The sequence below is a fragment of the Gossypium hirsutum genome, chromosome D07, assembly GCF_007990345.1.
Source record: "Gossypium hirsutum isolate 1008001.06 chromosome D07, Gossypium_hirsutum_v2.1, whole genome shotgun sequence".
Taxonomy (NCBI): Eukaryota; Viridiplantae; Streptophyta; class Magnoliopsida; order Malvales; family Malvaceae; genus Gossypium; species Gossypium hirsutum.
In genome coordinates this window covers 796,449-820,410 of record NC_053443.1, presented here as the reverse complement: position 1 = coordinate 820,410, position 23,962 = coordinate 796,449, and the positions used below count along the sequence as shown (strand labels likewise).

Sequence of the window (23,962 nt, the reverse complement as noted above, 5' to 3'; positions counted from 1 at the left end):
ATAAGATTAAAGAATGGATTGGTTTGTCTTAATAAAATATTTTGATTAGACCTGTTTACAAGTTTTGTGGTTAGTCCGATTCAATAGATACATCATATTTGGATGATGATTTTAATTTTTTGCCTTAATTCAATATAAGCCCATTCAAAAAAATTTTAAATAATTTAATTTAATTTAATTATAAAAATATATAAATATTAATGCTTTTTTTTTTTAAATCTGACCGCTATGAAACTCAACGGATGATCTCTTCTAAATGCAACCAAAAAGCTTCTTTCTTTCTATTTTTGATGAACACCACCAAAGAATGTAGGTTGTTCAATTAAGTTATACTTTTTCCTTGCTTATTATAGTCTTTCGCTCAAATTTATATTTGTTGTTGTTTTTTTTTTTAATTCTTTATATTCATGTGCGATTATCATTAGCGGATCTCTAGTCCCACTATATATAGTTGCCATGTATAAATTTTATCTGATAATTACTTATTATTCGTCTCTTTATAATTTGTATTGATTTTATTTTATTTTGTAATTATTTATTCATGTATTTACACTTATAAACTCTAAAAAAACACTGAAAATTATCGAAATGTATTAATCTATTTGTATTTTACATATCTGAATAATATTTTCATTCATTCCAATCACTATCTAAAATAATATTTTACCTTTTAAGTTTTTTTAACTTGATTAATTTAGATATATTTATATACAGTATCAACGGAAGTAAAAATAAAGAGACAAAATGGTCTTGAAGAAGATTAAGTGTAAGGAAAAACAAACTTTCCAAAAAAAAAAAAGAAGATAGAGTAGTTTGTCTGGCCTCCCCACGTCCAAATAGAATGTTTGTGACTATTAAAATTATAAATATTTTTGGTTGAATCTCAGGTCGAATGATTATATTTTATTATAATTATATAATAAAATATTTAATAGATTCAATTATCCATCATATAATTTAGAAATAAATTTAGTTAATAGTGCTCGCATTTAATAAATAACACTGTACAAATTGAGATTTTAAAACAAATTTACGAATTTCGAATATTCGAGACAACGCCATCCCTAAAAGATAAAGCAGCTTACCTGTTTTCCTTCGTCCATATCTGCCTGACCAGAACCAGATCACGCCACTCACTTACCAAAAACACCATGAATGCAGGCCAATATATTTTAATAAACCCACTCCTCCATAGAAAATTATGGAAGGCACCAACTACTCCTCAGTCTAATGACATCACCGCGGGATCAATCAGTAAATTCAATTTTTAAAATTTTCACATTATTTCAGTTCCTGTCATTTAAGTCCTTTCCTGTTCATTTCAGGTGTGATGCTCGAATTTCTGAATTCGTATGGGTTAAGCTTGGATTCAAATCATTTAGGATTCGAATTGTTTTGGGTACAAATCCCCCCCCCCCTCTTACTCATTAGGTTTGAGGCATGCATCTCTATAGTTTATTGATCACTTGATATAGCTTACGATCTTTCAGCAAAATATTTAAGGTCACCTGCATGCACTACACATTGAACAGGTCCATAAAAACTATAATCTCACTAACTTTTTTTTTTTGTCATACACTCAACTATAATAATATTAAAATATTGAGCAAACTACATTCAAGATCACTAAACTATTAATAAATTTACATTTTAGTCACTTAACTTCAAAAAGTTACAAAATAATTACTGAAATATTTAAAAATTTTCATTTAAGTCACTGAGCTATTAAAATCGATGATTTATGACTCTTTATTCGCACCACATACACCAATCAAAAACTCTCATTTCCCTTCTGTTCCACAATTCAATTTTTTTCATGCAATAGTTTTGAACGTCAATAATCTGAGAACCAAAATCTAAATAATTTTCTTCTTTGATCTTTGACACTAGCCATCAAAGTGATTTGGATCTAAGGTATATTCTTTTACTTATCGAAGGATATTGATCCACCATATCGATCGTCAAATACTCATTTGGAGCTTTCTAGCCGAACTTCTTTTAAAAAAATCATAACAACCCAGTGACTTAAATAAAAGCTTTCGAATAGTTCAATGGTCATTTTGTATCATTTTGAAGTTAAGTGACCAGAACAAAAATTTTCAAATAATTTAGTGACCTTAGTATAGTTTACCCTAAAATATTGTAGTAATCTAGTAATAATTTACTGCATTTTCTATTTTCTTAACTAGAGAATTTTGTTGACTGTAATGGGTTCAAAACTAAATTCAATGACCTTACCTCAAGTTATTTCCTCGACATCAACCAAGTGCTAAACAGGGTTTTTTTTACCTAATTAGGATAGAAAAAAAAATTACTGAAATAGTATGTCAGAAAAAAAAATTACCAAAATGGGTTACTTTTTCATTGGAGCCTATTTCGTAGGCGCCAATGAATAAAATAATAATAATTTTTTTTAATAAAATATAAATTATACTTTTCCGGGTTAGTATATAACCTGTATAATACATAGTATTGGCGCCTATTTGGAAGGCTCCAATGGTGGTGCCTATTTGGGAGGCGCCAATGGTGGTGCCTATGTAGCAGGCGCCAATGGTGGTGCCATATTAGAAGGTGCCAATGCTGTGATTTTTCTCTATAAATACCCCCAACACAGACATAAATTTGACTACAAAAACGGAAGAAAGAAGAAGGAAGGAAGCAGAAGAAAAGAAGGAAGGAAAAGAAGAAAAAAGTAGGTATTTTGGTTTTTTTTAAAATAGAATGTAGAGTTTTGTTAGTAATTTTATTATTCGAAAGTTATTTTGCCATGTTATTAATTTTGTTAGTTTCTGAATGAAAAATTTTGCATTAAAATTTTTATGTATTTTGTTTACATTTTGAAACTGTTTTAAGAAATTTGAAATTATTTTTTTACAGATCTAGTATTGAAAATGGAGAATCAGTTTTTTGTATGCGTTTATTTCGATGGAGAAATTTTAACAACAACTGTGGGATGTATATTTGAATGTCGCAAACAAGTAGCAATGAGATTTGATAGAAATATCTTGTTTGATGATATGAAGGAAAAAATTAGTGAAAAATTTTATAGACGTTGTGGGAGAAGGATACCAAAAGTTTTCTACAAGTTTCCAGTATCAACAGATCCAATAAAATTTACCGAAATGGAACTTGTAGACGATAAAGACGTGGAAACAATGGTCGCTCTTTATTGTGGGACTTCGAGTAACAAAAATGCACCGATTCAGTTATTTGCTGAGTTAGCCAGTGTGGAGGCAACTAAAGATCCCACTCCATTAGGTGAAGAAGATGGAGTTGAAGCGCCGTGTATGGTGGTTCCGGTATCGTATGTTGATAGTCAATCACCTATACATGGGATAAATATTGATCTTAATGCTGCAGCCGAGACTGATGTGGTTGGTGATGATGTATACTATAGTAGTGATCTTGTTCATTACGAAGTGGATAGTGAGAGTGATCCCGACGCAGACGAGGTCCCGGATGATATTGACGACGAAGGGGTGAATGAGGATGGAAATGTTAATGCGTCTTCAGTCGGAAACCAGATTCGTCGTATTGTGATACACAATAATCCTGGGGCACACATGTCTCGGATAGACCCCGATGCGGCACGGGCAGCTGAGTTTTCGGAGTACCCTGAAATACCACATGGTTACCGAATGAGCGTATATTCTGATCCAGATGAGTTACGCGTGGGCCAGAGATTTGAAAGTAAGGAAGAATGTATGTTTGCAATTAAGCGGTATAGCATGAATATATCAATAGATTACAAAGTCATCGAGTCTAAACCAACATTATATATTGGAGAGTGTTGGAGGTTGACAGAAGGCTGCAATTGGCGGGTACGAGCTGCATTTATGCAGAAGTCGCAGATGTGGGAAATACGAAAATTTGTGGAGCCCCACACATGCACTTCAACACGTATGACAGAAGATCATCGAAAACTTGACTCCAAAACTATCTGTACATGCATCATGCCAATGGTGAAAGACATGCCGACCATTAAAGTTTCGGTACTGATTGCTGAAATACAAGCACGATTCCAATATCGAGTATCATACCGGAAGGCATGGATAGCTAAACAGATGGCAATGGAGCAATTGTACGGAGATTTCGATGCATCGTACAATGAATTACAGGGATGGATAGCCGCCATGAGGGAACACGTGCCGGGGACTGTAATTGAGTTGCAGACACGATCTTATGACGGTCCAAATGACCAACTACAATCGAGAAAAAGAATTTTCCATCGGATGTTCTGGACTTTTGATCAATGTGTACGCGCATTTCCCCACTGCAAACCATTTGTGCAAGTAGATGGAACCTGGCTATATGGAAAATACACACAGATCTTACTTCTTGCGGTTGCTCAAGACGGCCACAGGAACGTACTCCCGATAGCATTTTCCATCATCGATAATGAGAACATGGAATCGTGGGAGTTCTTTCTTACCAACCTGCGGAGGTATGTGATTAGCAATGATAATATTTGCATCATTTTCGATAGAGGAAAAGGATTAATTGCAGCCATTAGGCGTTCTGGTGTACCATGGCGATCTGTTTACTGCATCCGGCACATCGCGGCTAACTTCCAGCGAGATTATAATAATACAGACTGGAAGAGACAAGTTGTGAGAATGGGTAAAGAATTACCTTATCTTTTAAATATAAGTTTTAATGTTTTAGAGCAATACTGTAACTTAAATTTTTTAATACATATGCAGCGTACGAGCTAGAGCCACACATTTTTCGCCAAAAATGGCCCGGCTTGAGAGTGACATGGAGGGTCAAACCAACACATCTTTTCGACAGTGGCTGGGGACCATGGAGCCGTGGCAATGGGCTCAAAGTTTTGACGAGGGCTTTCGTTATGGTCAAATGACTACAAACTTAGTGGAGGGGATCAACGCTGTGTTATTAAAAACACGGCATCTTCCAATTTCATCTGTCTTCTCGGCAACGTTCTTCAGGTTGGCTACCTTGATGCCAAGAATGGGTCAGCAACAAGTGAACCAGATGGAGGCGGGTCATGTCTTTGTCGAAGGCATTAGGGATACAATGGTTGTAAACCGTCGAATGGCGAGGTCGATGACAGTAGAAGTATATTCACGACATAATGAAACGTTTCGAGTTACAGAGACCATCGGTCGTCGACCCAGTATACCACCTAGGTCCTACGGAGTTGATCTCCGAAATAGACGGTGCGATTGCAGAAGGTTTCAAACACTTCATTTTCCATGTGCACACGTCGTGGCAGCTTGTGCTAAAGTTGGGCTCAATGTATACCACCTAGGTCCTACGGAACCGTCTGTGACTTCCCGATACTCGGATTACTACTCCACCTACGAAAACAAAAATGTTAGAATAATATAATATAGAAAAAGTCAACTAATTATTATAATGAGTAAAAATTCATCACCTATTAACGAGTGGAAATACATATGATTGATGCCTAATGGATGCCAAGAATGGCATCCGGTAAAGTGCCCATGACTGCAGCAGTATGAGGCATCCGCCCATGTCAACCGCAGAAGGAGCTGTTGTCCGACAAAGTTCGCGATACAGCATGGCTAAAACTGCGGACCCCCAACTATATGAACGAGTGTTATGCAAATTGGATAATAAGGGTAAGTACATCAAGTGGACCTTACTGCCGTTTGCATCCGGCATGAGTACACCCCTATAAGGTGCATAATGTAAGCTCGAACAGCCTGCATCACCTCCCATTCATTAGCAGTACTTGGCAAATGCTCAAATTGGCATATAGCCATGAAAATCTCAAACTGGTAAATTTCCCCTGACTTGGCGAGTGTCCAAGTAATTCATTGCAAAGGGTAGCCGGCTTAGAGATTGAACTTACGCCCGTGACCGCATTCCCGTCTATGGGAAGCCCGAGCTGTAGTGCAACATCCTCTAGAGTGACGGTACACTCTCCGCACGGCAGATGAAATGTGTGGGTCTCCGGACGCCATCGCTTGACTAAAGCGGAAATCAAGTCGTATCGCAGTTCAAAAGTCCGAATCAATGCCGCTGATCCGAACCCGGCTAACTCTAAGTATGGTATTAGGCGTTCATCTGGCTGAAACCCTACACTATTAACACGGCCCCTCAATGCGCGGTACGGACCCTGACACTATTAAATTAGCAAAATAGTTAATACAATATAATTTAATTCAACAAATAACATGAATATCAAAAACAAATTTTATTACCATCTCATTAATAGTACTTGATATGTGATTATTATTATTAATTAGAGAACCCATTTCCTGCAAATCTGCAATAAAAAAAATGAATTCAGTTAATTTGTTTCAAAAAATCAATAATTTCTGTTAAATAAATACAAAATCAAATAAAATTTATTTATATAGAAGTTACATTATATAAAAATTAAATGAGTTAACAACAACTATATGATTAAAAAAGTCAGTTATAATTAAATTTTTAATAAAATGATTTTTAATTTATTTATAATTAAACTTTTAATGAAATGATTTTTAATTTTTTATAAACTTTATATGTTAAACTCACCAAATACTAAACTAAACACAACAACTTATAGCTTAATCCTAAATTACTAATAAATTAAATTTAAAATAATTACAAACACAAAATATTGTGAATTTTTCCCAAATTACTAACAAATTAATTATAAAATAATTACAATATTCATACAAAAAATTACAATATTACAATATATCCCACATTACAATATTCATACAAAATTACAATATTACAATATTCATACAAAAAAATTGCAATATTCATACAAAATTATAATATTACAATATTCATACAACATTACAATATTCATAAAAAAATTATAATATTCATACAAAATTACAAAATTACAATATTCATACAAAAAATTGCAATATTCATACAAAATTATAATATTACAATATTCATACAAAAAATATAATATTCATACAAAATTACAAAATTACAATATTCATACAAAAAATTGCAATATTCATACAAAACTATAATATTACAATATTCATACAAAAAATTTATAATATTCATACAAAATTACAATATTCATACAAAAATTACTAATCCAAAACTATAAATACAAATTTAATTATAAAATAATTACAATATTCATACAACATTACAATATTCATAAAAAAATTATAATATTCATACAAAAAATTTAAAATATTCATACAAAATTCTAATCTAAACTATAAACACTAAATATAGATAATTTATAATTAATAATTAATAAAAAAAATTCACAATATTTTCTAAAATATATCCTAAAAATTTCACAAACTATAAACCTTTTAAATTATAAACAAAATTATTTATTAAAAAAATACATTACCTTTTTTCTTTCTTTCTTCTTCTCCTTCTCTTCTTCTCCTTTCTCTCTTTTTTTTTTCTATACCGTGTGGACTGATTTTGGGACCATTTGCTATTACTTATAGCAAAAATAAAAGCTTATGAAGGGACAATTCACTAGCACCAGCAGCAACATGCAGGGGGGCTGACACCCATTGGCGCCTCTCCATCAGGCTCCTTCATTGGCGCCTACTTGAGAGGCGCCACCCGACCCGACCCGTATTTTTGACCTGTATTTTTTTCAAAAAAATATTTAAAAAAATATAAAATTATATTTTATTAAAAAAAAATATTATTATTTTATTCATTGGCGCCTACGAAATAGGCTCCAATGAAAAAGTAACCCATTTTGGTAATTTTTTTTCTGACTTACTATTTCAGTAATTTTTTTTCTATCATAATTGGGTAAAAAACCCGCTAAACAGCTTTGCCTTACCTAAAATATCTTTGAACCCATCAAGTAACCCTTGGATTGTCTCCTCTCTACCGGTGACCTCTTGTACGAACTCGGGACAAGCTAAGTACAGCAACAACTTTGTCTCTCTTTTGGGGATTCTCCCCTTCGCATCCTCGTGTATACAAGTGTCGTAATCCTAAAGAAGAGTTATAAATCTCATATTGGCTATATACTAAAGAATGGGGGTTTTTTACCCAATTAGGATAGAAAAAAAAATTACTGAAATAGTATGTCAGAAAAAAAATTACTAAAATGGGTTACTTTTTCATTGGAGCCTATTTCGTAGGCGCCAATGAATAAAATAATAATCTTTTTTAATAAAATATAATTTTATATTTTTTTAATATTTTTTTGAAAAAAATACGGGTCAAAAATACGGGTCGGGTCGGGTGGCACCTCTCAAGTAGGCGCCAATGAAGGAGCCTGATAGAGAGGCGCCAATGGGTGTCAGCCCCCCTGCATGCTGCTGCTGGTGCTAGTGAATTGTCCCTTCATAAGCTTTTATTTTTGCTATAAGTAATAGCAAATGGTCCCAAAATCAGTCCACACGGTATAGAAAAAAAAAAGAGAGAAAGGAGAAGAAGAGAAGGAGAAGAAGAAAGAAAGAAAAAAGGTAATGTATTTTTTTAATAAATAATTTTGTTTATAATTTAAAAGGTTTATAGTTTGTGAAATTTTTAGGATATATTTTAGAAAATATTGTGAATTTTTTTTATTAATTATTAATTATAAATTATCTATATTTAGTGTTTATAGTTTAGATTAGAATTTTGTATGAATATTTTAAATTTTTGTATGAATATTATAATTTTTTTATGAATATTGTAATGTTGTATGAATATTGTAATTATTTTATAATTAAATTTGTATTTATAGTTTTGGATTAGTAATTTTTTGTATGAATATTGTAATTTTGTATGAATATTATAAATTTTTTGTATGAATATTGTAATATTATAGTTTTGTATGAATATTGCAATTTTTTGTATGAATATTGTAATTTTGTAATTTTGTATGAATATTATATTTTTTTGTATGAATATTGTAATATTATAATTTTGTATGAATATTGCAATTTTTTTGTATGAATATTGTAATTTTGTAATTTTGTATGAATATTATAATTTTTTTATGAATATTGTAATGTTGTACGAATATTGTAATATTATAATTTTGTATGAATATTGCAATTTTTTGTATGAATATTGTAATATTGTAATTTTGTATGAATATTGTAATGTGGGGATATATTGTAATATTGTAATTTTTTGTATGAATATTGTAATTATTTTATAATTAATTTGTTAGTAATTTGGGAAAAATTCACAATATTTTGTGTTTGTAATTATTTTAAATTTAATTTATTAGTAATTTAGGATTAAGCTATAAGTTGTTGTGTTTAGTTTAGTATTTGGTGAGTTTAACATATAAAGTTTATAAAAAATTAAAAATCATTTCATTAAAAGTTTAATTATAAATAAATTAAAAATCATTTTATTAAAAATTTAATTATAACTGACTTTTTTAATCATATAGTTGTTGTTAACTCATTTAATTTTTATATAATGTAACTTCTATATAAATAAATTTTATTTGATTTTGTATTTATTTAACAGAAATTATTGATTTTTTGAAACAAATTAACTGAATTCATTTTTTTTATTGCAGATTTGCAGGAAATGGGTTCTCTAATTAATAACAATAATCACATATCAAGTACTATTAATGAGATGGTAATAAAATTTGTTTTTGATATTCATGTTATTTGTTGAATTAAATTATATTGTATTAACTATTTTGCTAATTTAATAATGTCAGGGTCCGTACCGCGCATTGAGGGGCCGTGTTAATAGTGTAGGGTTTCAGCCAGATGAACGCCTAATACCATACTTAGATTTAGCCGGGTTCGGATCTGCGGCATTGATTCGGACTTTTGAACTGCGATACGACTTGATTTCCGCTTTAGTCGAGCGATGGCGTCCGGTGACCCACACATTTCATCTGCCGTGCGGAGAGTGTACCGTCACTCTAGAGGATGTTGCACTACAGCTCGGGCTTCCCATAGACGGGAATGCGGTCACGGGCGTAAGTTCAATCTCTAGGCCGGCTACCCTTTGCAATGAATTACTTGGACGCTCGCCAAGTCAGGGGAAATTTACCAGTTAGAGATTTTCATGGCTACATGCCAATTTTGAGCATTTGCCAAGTACTGCTAATGAATGGGAGGTGATACAGGCTGTTTGAGCTTACATTATGCACCTTATAGGGGGTGTACTCATGCCGGATGCAAACGACAGTAAGGTCCACTTGATGTACTTACCCTTATTATCCAATTTGCATAACACTCGCATATTTATGTAATGATAGTTCTTATCTAAATAAAATTACAATGGTTTAAAAATGTCTCCATAACTGCAAGAAATTGTAGACAATTTTATGATTCAAACCATATTTATGTAATAAAGTACATATCAATTTCTACTCGATTGAGACGATTGTCCAACATGGTAGTTTCGAAGAGGGCATTTACTCCGATTATGACCGGGTAATCTGCATACGCCACACAAATTGCCGTCAGATTTCTCCCTAATGTCCATTTCGTTATGGATTCTGGATGATTGCGGACGACCTTTCAGGTTTCTACGCAACCTTATGTCTGGGACTAGCTCGAAGGTCACCGGAGGTACCTCTCAAGTAGATAGGTCAGAAAGCACGGGGAACTCGTTTTCCCATACACGCAACGTGCGTTCGATGGTGTACACTTCATCGATAAATTGTTCTACATTGAGCCCAACTTTAGCACAAGCTGCCACGACGTGTGCACATGAAAAATGAAGTGTTTGAAACCTTCTGCAATCGCACCGTCTATTTCGGAGATCAACTCCGTAGGACCTAGGAGGTATACTGGGTCGACGACCGATGGTCTCTGTAACTCGAAACGTTTCATTATGTCGTGAATATACTTCTACTATCATCGACCTCGCCATTCGACGGTTTACAACCATTGCATCCCTAATGCCTTCGACAAAGACATGGCCCGCCTCCATCTGGTTCACTTGTTGCTGACCCATTCTTGGCATCAAGGTAGCCAACCTGAAAAACGTTACCGAGAAGACAGATGAAATTGGAAGATGCCGTGTTTTTAATAACACAGCGTTGATCCCCTCCACTAAGTTTGTAGTCATTTGACCATAACGAAAGCCCTCGTCAAAACTTTGAGCCCATTGCCACCGCTCCATGGTCCCCAGCCACTGCCGAAAAGATGTGTTGGTTTGACCCTCCATGTCACTCTCAAGCCGGGCCATTTTTTGGCGAAAAATGTGTGGCTCTAGCTCGTACGCTGCATATGTATTAAAAAAAATTTAAGTTACAGTATTGCTCTAAAACATTAAAACTTATATTTAAAAGATAAGGTAATTCTTTACCCATTTTCACAACTTGTCTCTTCCAGTCTGCATTCTTATAATCTCGCTGGAAGTTAGCCGCAATGTGCCGGATGTAGTAAACAGATCGCCATAGTACACCAGAACGCCTAATGGCTGCAATTAATCCTTTTCCTCTATCGGAAATGATGCAAATATTATCATTGCTAATCACATACCTCCGCACGTTGGTAAGAAAGAACTCCCACGATTCCATGTTCTCCTTATCGACGATGGCAAATGCTATCGGGAGTACGTTCCTGTTGCCGTCTTGAGCAACCGCAAGAAGTAAGATCTGTGTATACTTTCCATATAGCCAGGTTCCATCTACTTGCACAAATGGTTTGCAGTGGGGAAATGCGCGTACACATTGATCAAAAGTCCAGAACATCCGATGGAAAATTCTTTTTCTCGATTGTAGTTGGTCATTTGGACCGTCATAAGATCGTGTCTGTAACTCAATTACAGTCCCCGGCACGTGTTCCCTCATGGCGGCTATCCATCCTTGTAATTCATTGTACAATGCATCGAAATCTCCGTACAATTGCTCCATTGCCATCTGTTTAGCTATCCATGCCTTCCGGTATGATACTCGATACTGGAATCGTGCTTGTATTTCAGCAATCAGTACCGAAACTTTAATGGTCGGCATGTCTTTCACCATTGGCATGATGCATGTACAGATAGTTTTGGAGTCAAGTTTTCTATGATTTTCTGTCATACGTGTTGAAGTGCATGTGTGGGGCTCCACAAATTTTCGTATTTCCCACATCTGCGACTTCTGCATAAATGCAGCTCGTACCCGCCAATTGCAGCCTTCTGCCGACCTCCAACACTCTCCAATATATAATGTTGGTTTAGACTCGATGACTTTGTAATCTGCTGATATATTCATGCTATACCGCTTAATTGCAAACATACATTCTTCCTTACTTTCAAATCTCTGGCCCACGCGCAACTCATCTGGATCAGAATATACGCCCATTCGGTAACCATGTGGTATTTCAGGGTACTCCGAAAACTCAGCTGCCCGTGCCGCATCAGGGTCTATCCGAGACATGTGTGCCCCAGGATTATTGTGTATCACAATACGACGAATCTGGTTTCCGACTGAAGACGCATTAAAATTTCCATCCTCATTCACCCCTTCGTCGTCAATATCATCCGGGACCTCGTCTGCGTCGGGATCACTCTCACTATCCACTTCGTAATCAACAAGATCACTACTATAGTATACATCATCACCAACCACATCAGTCTCGGCTGCAGCATTAAGATCAATATTTATCCCATGTATAGGTGATTGACTATCAACATACGATACCGGAACCACCATACACGGCGCTTCAACTCCATCTTCTTCACCTAATGGAGTGGGATCTTTAGTTGCCTCCACACTGGCTAACTCAGCAAATAACTGAATCGGTGCATTTTTGTTACTCGAAGTCCCACAATAAAGAGCGACCATTGTTTCCACGTCTTCATCGTCTACAAGTTCCATTTCGGTAAATTTTATTGGATCTGTTGATACTGGAAACTTGTAGAAAACTTTTGATATCCTTCTCCCACAACGTTTATAAATTTTTTCACTAATTTTTTTCCTTCATATCATCAAACAAGATATTTCTATCAAATCTCATTGCTACTTGTTTGCGACATTCAAATATACATCCCACAGTTGTTAAAATTTTTCCATCGAAATAAACGCATACAAAAAATTGATTCTCCATTTTCAATACTAGATCTGTAAAAAAATAATTTCAAATTTCTTAAAACAGTTTCAAAATGTAAACAAAATACATAAAAATTTTAATGCAAAATTTTTCATTCAGAAACTAACAAAATTAATAACATGGCAAAATAACTTTCGAATAATAAAATTACTAACAAAACTCTACATTCTATTTTTAAAAAAAAACCAAAATACCTACTTTTTTCTTCTTTTCCTTCCTTCTTTTCTTCTGCTTCCTTCCTTCTTCTTTCTTCCGTTTTTGTAGTCAAATTTATGTCTGTGTTGGGGGAATTTATAGAGAAAAATCACAGCATTGGCGCCTTCTAATATGGCACCACCATTGGCGCCTGCTACATAGGCACCACCATTGGCGCCTCCCAAATAGGCACCACCATTGGAGCCTTCCAAATAGGCGCCAATACTATGTATTATACGGGTTATATACTAACCCGGAAAAGTATAATTTATATTTTATTAAAAAAATTATTATTATTTTATTCATTGGCGCCTACGAAATAGGCTCCAATAAAAAAGTAACCCATTTTGGTAATTTTTTTTCTCACATACTATTTCAGTAAATTTTTTTTTTCTATCCTAATTAGGTAAAAAACCCAAAGAATGGGATATAAATGGTCATATCAGCTTTAACTTATGAAACGCCTTTTGCAGACAACAACGTTAGACCGATACCTTACACGTTGATGTAAGCCGTGACATTTGATATCAGAGCCACTTATTGCTGTGAGGCATCTTATGGTATCAAAAAAGTGACACAAAGATCATTGTTGTTCATAACTTTGGCAAATCATTGTTTCAAGTAGCCGTGTTATCCTTCGGGGAAGAGCCTCAAATAGCCAGCATCCAAGTCGGAACTGGAGAAGTTGAGAACTGAAGTACTAAACTACACAGAACAACTTGTATAAGTCCCAGTCTCAGTGCTTTCCGATGTCAAAATCTCAGATGCAACCAATTATTAATGCAGAAGATAAAATTCAACAGTAAAAACTAACGAATAACAGCATATATTCCATGCCAGACACTGTTTTTCTTTACATATTGTCAAAAACAAAAATCTTATCTTCTCATCAAAGTCATTTGGTCAACATCATTGGCAGTGAACTTCATAAAGGTGATAAGGTTCCTCTAAAACTTGGTTGAGAAGTGAGAAAAGTCCACTCAACTATCTTTCTCGTTGAAGCAACTTCTCTCTGTGAATAAGATAATCAGATATGACCAGTTTCAAACACACCAAAAGCAAGTATAACCAGAAACAATGCATGCTTTAACTCCATGAATTAAGCATAGAAAAAGGACCTCACCTGCAATCTTTCCTTGTCTTCTCCCCAACTCTTGCTGGTGAACTTGATCGAAAGTGCCCTGGAGTATTTTCCTTTTACGAGCAGGCCTTTCTGCGCATAGAAATATATATCTATATATCTTGGGGAAAGAGGGGATTGGTTTGCAAGAGAAAACTAGGTTTCATTTAAATAAAAGTCGGTAGAAAACAGTACAAATGATCGAGTAACTTTGAAATAAGAATTACAGATGTCAATCAACATATCCTATGTGGTGTCGATATGCCAATACATCTATATCGACCTAATTGGCCGAACCCCGCCAATTAACTATCTACTGCCACCGGTAAAGTGAAGTGGAAGCCTGAAGTACAAGGAACCCTCATTTACATATTTACCTATATACAAAAGTGGGAAATATGTAAAAATTGAAGATCTTAAAAAAAAAAAAAAAAACCTATTAACTGAGCTATCCACTGAATTGGTTAGATGCGGCTAATGTGGCAACTGAGCACCAAAAAATGACAGAATTTTGAGCAATCTAAGGCCATCAACTTTACAATTGACTTTATTGCAATGATTTCTCTGCTCCAGTTTCCGATAATCCAGTAGTCATTTTGATCATGTCGAATGGAACTCAACTCGCAAACTATTGGCAAAATGTAGACCGAAGGAGAAACTATATAGGTCATTCTTCTACCATTCATCGAGCCACTCCGGATCATTGAGCACTGCTATATCTTGGGTCGGGGAAGTAACGGCAACAGGGCACTCTTCATTATGACTTTCTAAATGTTGAGCTATACGAGAAGTTAACTCGTGAGGAACAGGAACACTTTGATCTCTGATTCCTTTCCAATCAACACCATCAAACCACGGATGATTTTTGACAGAATCAGAACCATGGCTTCCCAGTCTTACGTTTTCATCAACTTCAAGCAACTGAAAAATTATTTTAACACAAACATGTGAGCGATCCCATGATTTCTATGAGGTATCTAAGAAATGGTAATGAAAAGACCTTAGTGATTAGGTCAACAGCTTCAGGGCTTAAATTCTGCGACAATGTAAACTGTCCTTTTGCAATCTTTGCAAATGTATCAAGCTCGCTTTGTCTCCACGATCCAAATGGCATTTCACCTTGAAGCAAGAAATAGATTAGGACTCCCAGGGACCACCTGCATGTTTCAAAAGATTAATTTCATAGAAGAAAGCCGAGAGGAAAAAAAGGTCATCAAACTGCACAAACTCTTTCAAACCCACTGGTAAGAAATAGTAAATTAGGACTGCACATCCTACCCAAAGGTCCTCCATCTTCGATGTTCTTTAAAATCCACATGAAAACTTTCAAGAACTACAATAGGAAAACCTATGGTATATTAAGTGGCAGGTAAAGGAACAAACTAAAGATGAATTTCCCTCTTTTTTGGTATGACCAAGGTATCCTTTATGTCTGTTTTACAGTCCATGAAGACTAATCCTTTTGGGGTTCGTGGCTGCCCCTCTCAACAATGTCATCTCCAAGGTTCAAACCTGAGTTCTCTCTTGGCAGTGCAATGTGCCTTACCACTGCACCCTTCAGTAAGCCAACAAAAACATCCTGTAGACATTTCTGATGCACTAACCAAACCTTCATGGTTAAATTAAAATTCCTTTCTTTGTGACATTGTTAATTAATCTCCATTATAAACCCAAATCATGTTCTTTAACAAGCTAGCAGTGTAGTTATTTTGAGCTAATCAATTCTGTTCATTTAGATGAAAAATATAGCAGGAAGAGGTTTATGACAACCAGACAAATGGAGAACAGGATGTATTTTTACCAGTCAGCAGGAAGACCATGGCCCTTTCCCTGAATTACCTCTGGTGCTAAAGAGTCTGCCATCCCACAAATTGTAAATGTTCTCTCACTAGATAACTTCTTCCCAAATCTGAAATCGACAAGCTGCAATGCAACATAACAAAATAAAATAACTAAGCTTAGCTCGTGATTTGCCACCCTTCATATGTAAAAGAGAAGGGAGACCTTTGATTATGTGTAAACTTAATAGTAATTTAAAGATAAAAGTCAGCCCAAACTATAACACAGCATACAATAGTACCAACCTGTAAATGGCCTGTTTTGTTCAACATTAAAACATCCGGAGAGACTCCTCTGTAAAGGACACCATTCTGAAATTCAAATGAAATGTGGGTGTTAACGACAAACTAAAATAAATTACAGATACACAAGGAATTGAGGAAATGAAGTGGAAGAAAACTACTGCTAGAAAATCACCTCGTGTAGATCTTCTAAAGCAGTAACAACAGATGCAGCACAGAACCGTGCTGATTGTTCATCTAGAGGAGTGTGAAGTATAGAAGCCAAAGGGCAGACAAGGTAGGTATTCAATAAAATTCCAGCATGCATTTGATCAGCACAAGTGCACAAAATCTCCGGCATGCAAACTGCAGAGCTCATGCTCTTCATCAGATCCTTCTCCTTTAAAACTTGGGCTTCTTTTCCTAGTTTTTTTACCTTCTGCTTTGAAAACCTCTTCAAACTAAGGATTTTTTCTGGTAATCAATCCATTTCGCACAAAAAAAAAATATTTATCAGTTGTTCCATAACAAGTTCCTTAAAAACACAACATAGCAGATAGCACCTAACATGCTTATTTTCCTATACTCCCATAATGCAACTGACATGCCTTGGTCAGTTAATATAAGCATGCATAATCAGTCTACATATCGCATGTCAGTTAACTGTTGAGCCTAAACTTGTTACACAAGAAAAGGCGTCTTTTTTTAATTTAAAATGAGAGGAAAAGTAAATACACAGATATAACCAACCTGAGTCTCTTACAAGTACAAGCCCAATCTCACTACAGTCAGTGGAATATAAACTTGTTCTCCACTCCTGCATATGCCATTAGCAGAGTTTAGGATTTGTTCTCTTGATGATCACATTTTGCTACATTAGCCACAAGGCAGAGGTAGAACTAAGCACTTCTTACCAACTGAGTGAAGCTAACTTTAGCAAGACTTGAAATATCAATTTCTTTGGAAGAATCCTTGGTCGCATCTAGAGGATAGTCTCTAATCCTAAATGGCAATGAAGACAACAATATCATTCTCAAACAAAGTATTAAACATTCAAATGAGAAGAGAAGGAATAAAAAGTTCATTGTTGTTCAGTTAGAGAATTCTAAAAGCTTACAGATTCTAAAATGGAAGGTTTATGTGAAATATAAAATGAAACGCATTCTAACAGAAAAAAGGAGGAAAACAAAGATGCAGCATTCAGTGCATTAGACTAAGACATACTTCTGATCATCCTGGGAAAGCTTTGTCAAAGGACCCACAACTGAATCAAACTTCTCCTTCGTCAAAACAGCACACATGACATCACCCACTGCAACTGCACTTAAAGAACCCATCTGCTCACCAAGAAGCGTCCATTCCCCAAAATAGCTTCCTTCTGTCTTTTCAACAGACAGGTCTTTCCCCGTCTGCTGATCATCATCCTCGTTGGGGTTATCAGACTTGAGACTGCAGACATTTGGGCTGCTTAACAAATCCCTGTCAAAAGTAATCCTCACTTGGCCCTTCTGGATAATGTGCAATGCTGAGAGGCCTTCATTCTGCAGATATGCAAGAGAAATATACAAAATAAGAATATGAACCAAAAATAATACACAGAAAATGAAATATAACATTGGAAGGAAAACTTCTACCTTATTAAATATGGTCTGCCCATTAGAGAAGGAAACTTCGAAAAGAGAATCTGCAACATGACTCAGCTGTAAAATTGTTAACCTTGATAGAAGATCGACGGAACGGAGCAACTTCAAGGATGACAAATTAGAAAATTCAGACATCAAAATTCCACGAAAATCTTCTCGTTTCAAAGCCCAGAGAGTTCCACTTGTCACAGCAAGCACAGAGGCTTGGAGAGGCTTATTGTACCTGTATACCGATAAAACAAATTATCAAGGTAAGTAGTACAACACAATTAGCCAGAAAAGTAAAATAACCCTAATTCAAGAAACCAGCAGGTTTCACACACACCACATGTGAAAACTAAAAATGCACCAAAATAGTGATTGATAGGTCGTAGGTGTTAAGAAAATTCGGTGGATTTTTGCTTTGTTACTACTCCAAATAAATGTTGGTAACATGTTAACCTAATTTTGGTTTGCTACTCCGTAGAAATTCTCAATAAGCTTTCCAAATGTGCATTTCTTTTTTAAAAATAAAAATAAATGTGCGTTTCAATTTTTACTAAGCAAAACAATGTCAACTTCAAAAAATATATTAGAGAGTTCTTCATTTACTATGAGGTGAGAAAGGAGAAGAGAAGAAAACATACATCAGTGCCAGCTCCCCAAACGATGACAACTTATCAGCTGTATACCGTTGCAGAACCCTTGGCACCGCTCCATTTTTATCTTCCTGCAAGAATAGTTTCTTATGAAAACTTAAATCTCACTAAAAATAAACAATCATCCATGAACTAAGAACCCATTAATAAAAACAAAAAAGAAAATTTGATAACGGAGAAATAGAACATGACAATCTTGAGCTTTGAACCACAATAAGGATGCAAATATTTGAGCTGAGGCTAAGTTCAAATTCCATAAAACAACCTCGGGCCCTTGAGAACTTTGATAGGTTTAACCATAGATAACAGGTAATATAATCAACATTACATATAACGATCAAAGCAACCGATAAGCGTTGGGCGTAGTGGCAAGGCAAATTGCATTGCCAAGAAGAGAACACAGGTCTGAACCTCGGAAACGACATTGTTGAGAGGGACAGCCATGAACCCCGAACATGAACAGCAAACAGACATGAAAGATACCAAATATAATATATATATATAATGATCAAAGCAAACAAACAAACCTGGGTTGCCAAGACCTCAAACTCTCCGCTTCCCACAACATAAAAGCAGTCACCTTCACCACCCTACAAAATATAACAACAATTAGGATACTAACTTCAATTGCAACCATGCAAACAACTTCATCTTGACCTGTATTTAAGATATTAGCTACTCAGGTCCTTGCATGAGAAATCAAGGTCATTGAACCAGGGTTCAGCTTTGTCAAAAAGAACCTCAATTTCAAACCAAACTAGCCACCAGAGGCAGAAAGCACGCTTATATGCAGGAGAAGTTTGGATCTTTGACACCTAATGGTTTTAATATCAGCAGCTCATTCATTGGATTTACTGCTGGCAATTGCTTCCTACTGATCACTAGTAAAGTGGCATCTTCGCTTGGGTTATTCATAACTTACATGATAGCAACGAAGCAATAATGTGATTTCAAGACATGTTTGCTCATGCAGTAAGGGAACAACATCAGAATTAAATAAAATAGTAGCAACAAAAGAATAAGAGAAAATTAAAAAACTAACCTGTTTAACCACAGTATCCCCTGGCTGAACCTCAATTCTTTGCATGCAATCCAATAAAACATGACGCTGCGAATCAGTTAGTTTTCTGAAGAGGAAATGGTCGTGCAATGCCCGCTCTATATGCGCCTGTAACACATCATCATAAAACGAGACAGTAGAATGGTTTTGTCAGGAAACCCTTTAACGCATCCAAAACTAATGGAATAGAACAGAAGGCTTACTTCTTCTTCCCAAGTTTTCCTGTGAGCTGGAGGTGGCGGAACCCAGATTTTCCCATTCTCCAACGAACTCTCAATAGCACGAAGACGAGCCCGTGATAAATCATGCCTTGCTTGCTGGTTCCTAGAGCTCAAGCTAAAGGCCAAAGGAGATTCTGATCCTGTTGCCTCTGACACTTGAGGGACAGGAGGCCGTAAAATAGAAGCAGGGTTAGCCGATTCACCACCAGCCTGCTGAGAGAAACAAACGAGAAACAATTAGCCATGCTGACAAGAAATACATCTGGAGCAAAAAGCTTGCTCACTTACCCCAACTAGTCCATTAATATGCACAACTATCACAGTAATATCATCAGTTCGGGTTTCATACTGAAGCCAAAGCCGATAAGATTCAGCCACAATTGCAGCACAAGCATCACGAGGATCATTGTGTTTTGCAACCTGAAATATAAAGGACAATTACAGATAAAGAATGAAATGAATTAGGCATCAAATTTTATATCTAAGAATAAGAACAAATATATCATCCTAAATAAAAAGATGATGAGAAGAATTAAGAAAATACCATTATCATAGACACAAAGGAAGACTTAAATAAGCAACAAATAAGAATATAATAAATAGAGAACCTTTTACAACCAGAAATTCATGGAATGTACTTCAATAGTCATTTTTCTAATTCGCATAATATATGAATACCAATTCCTCAAATCCAAAGTCCAACATTAACAAAAGAAGGCAGACTCCTAAAAACTCCTATAATAGCATCCCAGTTCCCGACCAAAAATTAAGAAATCTAACCGACTAGAATTAATCATAAATCACAGGTAACAACAACTAAGTTTCAGTTTAATCACTAATGATCAAAATTCCGCACATTCAAATGATTCCCTTACCATATCAACCACGGTTTGACTAGAAAGGAACTCAAAGACCCCGTCACTAGCAAGCACAAAGAAGGGATGATCTTCAGTAAGCTCCAGCATAACAATCTCCGGATTTGCCACAACACCAATTGTCTCAGCAATCGAGTCCCCAATACTCCTTGTAAAAGCAGTTCCAGGATACATCCCATTCGGCACCCAAAGCCTCGGAGGATCACCATCATCGCCTTCCTCCGTTCCCCAACACTGCACATCCGGATTCTTCAACCCTTCAATTTGATCCAATGTAAGCACTCTCGCTCCACATAGCTTAACTCTCTCCAGCTCATCAACGCGAAACGGTGTCTGATCAATCGACAAATCAACGGCCACGATTTCTTTCCCTCTCTTTTCTGCTATAACCGCTCTCGAATCACCAGAATTCGCCACGTATATCTTCCGACCACGAACTAAAACCGTTATGGCCGTCGTTCCGCTCATACTATCATCCAAACTATCGGCGTGTAGCTGCGTGTTCGTCGTCAAATACGCGGCATGGCAAGCTTCGATGGCGTCCACGTGGAATTTATTACTTCTTAACAAATTTTCGCATAATTTCCTTTTGACAAACTGTGAACATTCAGCTCCGAATTCACCGTGGCCGTCGAAAACACCGAAGAAATTATCATCAGGATTAGTTCCAAACGGAGTGTGGATACAAAAACTATCTTGATTAGCTTTATCTAAAGCATCTGGATAATAACCTCTTTGAGACAAGTAAGAATACTTAAGCTCGTAATTCCCTGACGGAACTTTAACCGCTCGAGAACCGTCCGCCGGAAGGAACTGAGATGAAACCCTAGAGAGGCGCGTGATGCCAAGCTCCTGGTCACCAGGTAGGTTCAAGCTTAACTGAGAGTGGATTTGGTCTCTGGTTTCTTCACCTTCGTTTGAAGATGTCGACGAGAAAACGGCAATCTCCGCCGCGTTTGTCCTCCCGCGTTGCGGTTCTTTAACTCTACCATCCTTCGGCACGCAAATCTCGCCGATGCAAGCTCTCGAGTATACGCAGCCCATCACTCCACAAAAAAGAAAATCAAAAACAAAATCTGGAGACGATAATAGTCTTCGAAATCGTTACATGCTTCATTTCATCGCTGTTTGGATAACTAAAACTCCATTTTTCTTCCTTCAAAATTCAAAGAAAAAGAGACAAAATTCAAAAAAAAATGCGATAGGATTCAAAATTTCGAAAAAAAATTAAATCAATTGGAGAAAAAAATTAACGAATTCAACATTTCTTGTTCAAAGAATTTTCGAATTTCGTCACTGAAATGAAATTGTTAGAAGAAAAAAATGTGATTTACTGCTCTGAAAACCGTTCTTATAATTTCTTTTTAAAATAATTGAAGAGAAAAGCAATGAGCCAATCAGTCTAAAATAATTACTGCAATATTAAAATAATACATTATTTTAAAATGGGGAAAAATATAAAAATATAAAACAAATGGAACAGAGATAGAGAAAGGAAGAGCCGTAGAGTCACTGTTTATTTTAAGTGGATTACTCGAAAGGCAGTCGCATAGACGAGGGAAGCGTCCGTTAGCATCGCGAGATTAAACAGCGTCTTGTGCCGTAAAGTGGGTCAATTTCTGTTTTTAGTCCCTGTACTATGCATAAGTTATTGATTTAGTCTTTATACTCTAATTTGGACATTTTTAGTTCATTTATTTTTCAAATTTTAAAAATTTCAATATTGACGAGATGGTAGTCAATACTAAGTCAAAAATTTTTTATTTTTAAAATCTGGTCGGTACATCGATTTAGAGAAAGAGATTGAACTAATTGATTCACGAATCAATATAGATCAATTGAACCGAACTAACCAACTACATGATCGAATCAATCCGGTTGAAAATCAATAGTTTGACCAATCTAACTATCTGTCTTATTTCAAAAACATTGTATTATGTGCTTAACCACACTTTTAAAAAAAATAACTAAAATAAAAATATTTATATCAATTTGATATTTTCAAATAATCTCTTATTCTAATTTTTTTTAAAAAGTGAAATACTATTTTCAAATATAATTTTAAAGTAATTAGACCATATCAAAAATTTAATAAAGTTCAGGGACCCATTTACAACATTATTCCATGTTTGATTGGAACAATTACTTGAGAGAAAGTCGTCAGCTGCTGGCCTCCCTTTCGACCTATTTGGATAAATAAATTGTTCGTTTGACCTATTTTATTAATTATTTTTAGTTTCGATAAATATTTTTTTAAAAATAAATTAAGAATAATAAATGGGTTAAAATCATAATTTAACCATTACTAGATTAACTATCAAACTTAATTTAGCTTTTTATTTTAATATACTTTTAAGGAAAACATTAAAATTATCTTTAATATTTATCTTTTTTTTGTTAATTTAATTTTTATTTTTTAAATTAAATTTGATCATTAATTTTTTTTAAATAACTTTTTCTAAAAAAGATAAATTTATTTTTTAAAATGAAAGACTAATTAAAATATAAATTTTTTAATGAATATTAAAAAAAAGCAACTCAACTATTAATGGTCAAATTCGACTTTTTTCAAACGTAAAACCCACATTTAGTTCAGGAAAAAAATAAGGGTCACATTGATAAAGGATGCATACATTAATAACTAAATTTAACATTATATCATAATTACAAATATATATTAAAATTTAAATACGAAAATTTAAAATAAATAAACTTAATCAATATTAAAACCATAAACGATTTATAATTAACACTACTTTTATATTTATAAAATTCAAATCAAAATCTTACTTATCAAATTATAAATTTAAACTTAAAAAATATTAAAATTGTGGATGCAACAAAAACGAATTACGAGAACATATCATGTTAGAAAAAGACCCACCATTTTCATGACGGTGACCAAACGAGTTCCACTATGAAACTCTTATAATTTGAGACTCTTTTCTTTTCGTAGATTATGAGAAGTCGTTAAAATACAAACAATTTCACCTAACCAAAAAAAAATACAAACAAATTACCCATTAAAAAGAAAAAAGAAAAGTTCTCCGAACTCATTATTCATTTATTATTTATTAATGATAATTTTTTAATATATTTATGGAATTAAAAAATTATTGTATTAGTATATTAAGTATTAATTTTTTTAAACATCAACTAATGATACATAAAAATTGATTAATATCATTTGTTGAATTAAAAAGCTATATCAT

General features: G+C 34.7%; 2 protein-coding genes across 3 annotated transcripts; one reads left to right on the top strand and one right to left on the bottom strand.

The window, feature by feature from the left end:
- Window positions 1–8,196: 8,196 nt before the first annotated feature.
- LOC121219467 (protein MAINTENANCE OF MERISTEMS-like) lies at window positions 8,197–9,949 on the top strand. The gene is made up of 2 exons (XM_041097712.1): window positions 8,197–8,229; window positions 9,602–9,949. Exons 1-2 carry the CDS (start codon window positions 8,197–8,199, stop codon window positions 9,947–9,949), a joined length of 381 nt encoding a protein of 126 aa, XP_040953646.1.
- Window positions 9,950–14,395: 4,446 nt separating this feature from the next.
- Window positions 14,396–22,305, bottom strand: LOC107932993 (protein phosphatase 2C and cyclic nucleotide-binding/kinase domain-containing protein). Of its 2 annotated transcripts, none has more exons than XM_041096962.1 (15): window positions 20,751–22,305; window positions 20,164–20,295; window positions 19,858–20,088; window positions 19,637–19,762; window positions 19,122–19,184; window positions 18,583–18,665; window positions 17,948–18,179; window positions 17,538–17,854; window positions 17,228–17,315; window positions 17,064–17,130; window positions 16,510–16,787; window positions 16,338–16,403; window positions 16,055–16,176; window positions 15,254–15,410; window positions 14,396–15,174 (listed from the first exon to the last, which is right to left on the bottom strand). In XM_041096962.1, exons 1-15 carry the CDS (start codon window positions 21,792–21,794, stop codon window positions 14,929–14,931), a joined length of 3,252 nt encoding a protein of 1,083 aa, XP_040952896.1. In that variant the 5' UTR covers window positions 21,795–22,305; the 3' UTR covers window positions 14,396–14,928. The 2 variants fall into 2 exon arrangements, with proteins under 2 accessions (XP_040952896.1, XP_040952897.1); XM_041096963.1 differs by having other exon boundaries at window positions 19,858–20,085.
- Window positions 22,306–23,962: the final 1,657 nt, after the last annotated feature.

Coding starts and splice junctions, on each gene's coding strand:
- LOC107932993 (XM_041096962.1), bottom strand. CDS start 21,794: ATGGGCTGCGTATACTCGAGAGCTTGCATCGGCGAGATTTGCGTGCCG. Junction 17,131..17,227: donor AAGTTAGCTTCACTCAGTTG/GTAAGAAGTGCT, acceptor TGGCATATGCAG/GAGTGGAGAACAAGTTTATA. Junction 16,177..16,337: donor ACAAAACAGGCCATTTACAG/GTTGGTACTATT, acceptor GTTGCATTGCAG/CTTGTCGATTTCAGATTTGG.
- LOC121219467 (XM_041097712.1), top strand. CDS start 8,197: ATGAAGGAGCCTGATAGAGAGGCGCCAATGGGT. Junction 8,230..9,601: donor ATAGAGAGGCGCCAATGGGT/GTCAGCCCCCCT, acceptor TAATAATGTCAG/GGTCCGTACCGCGCATTGAG.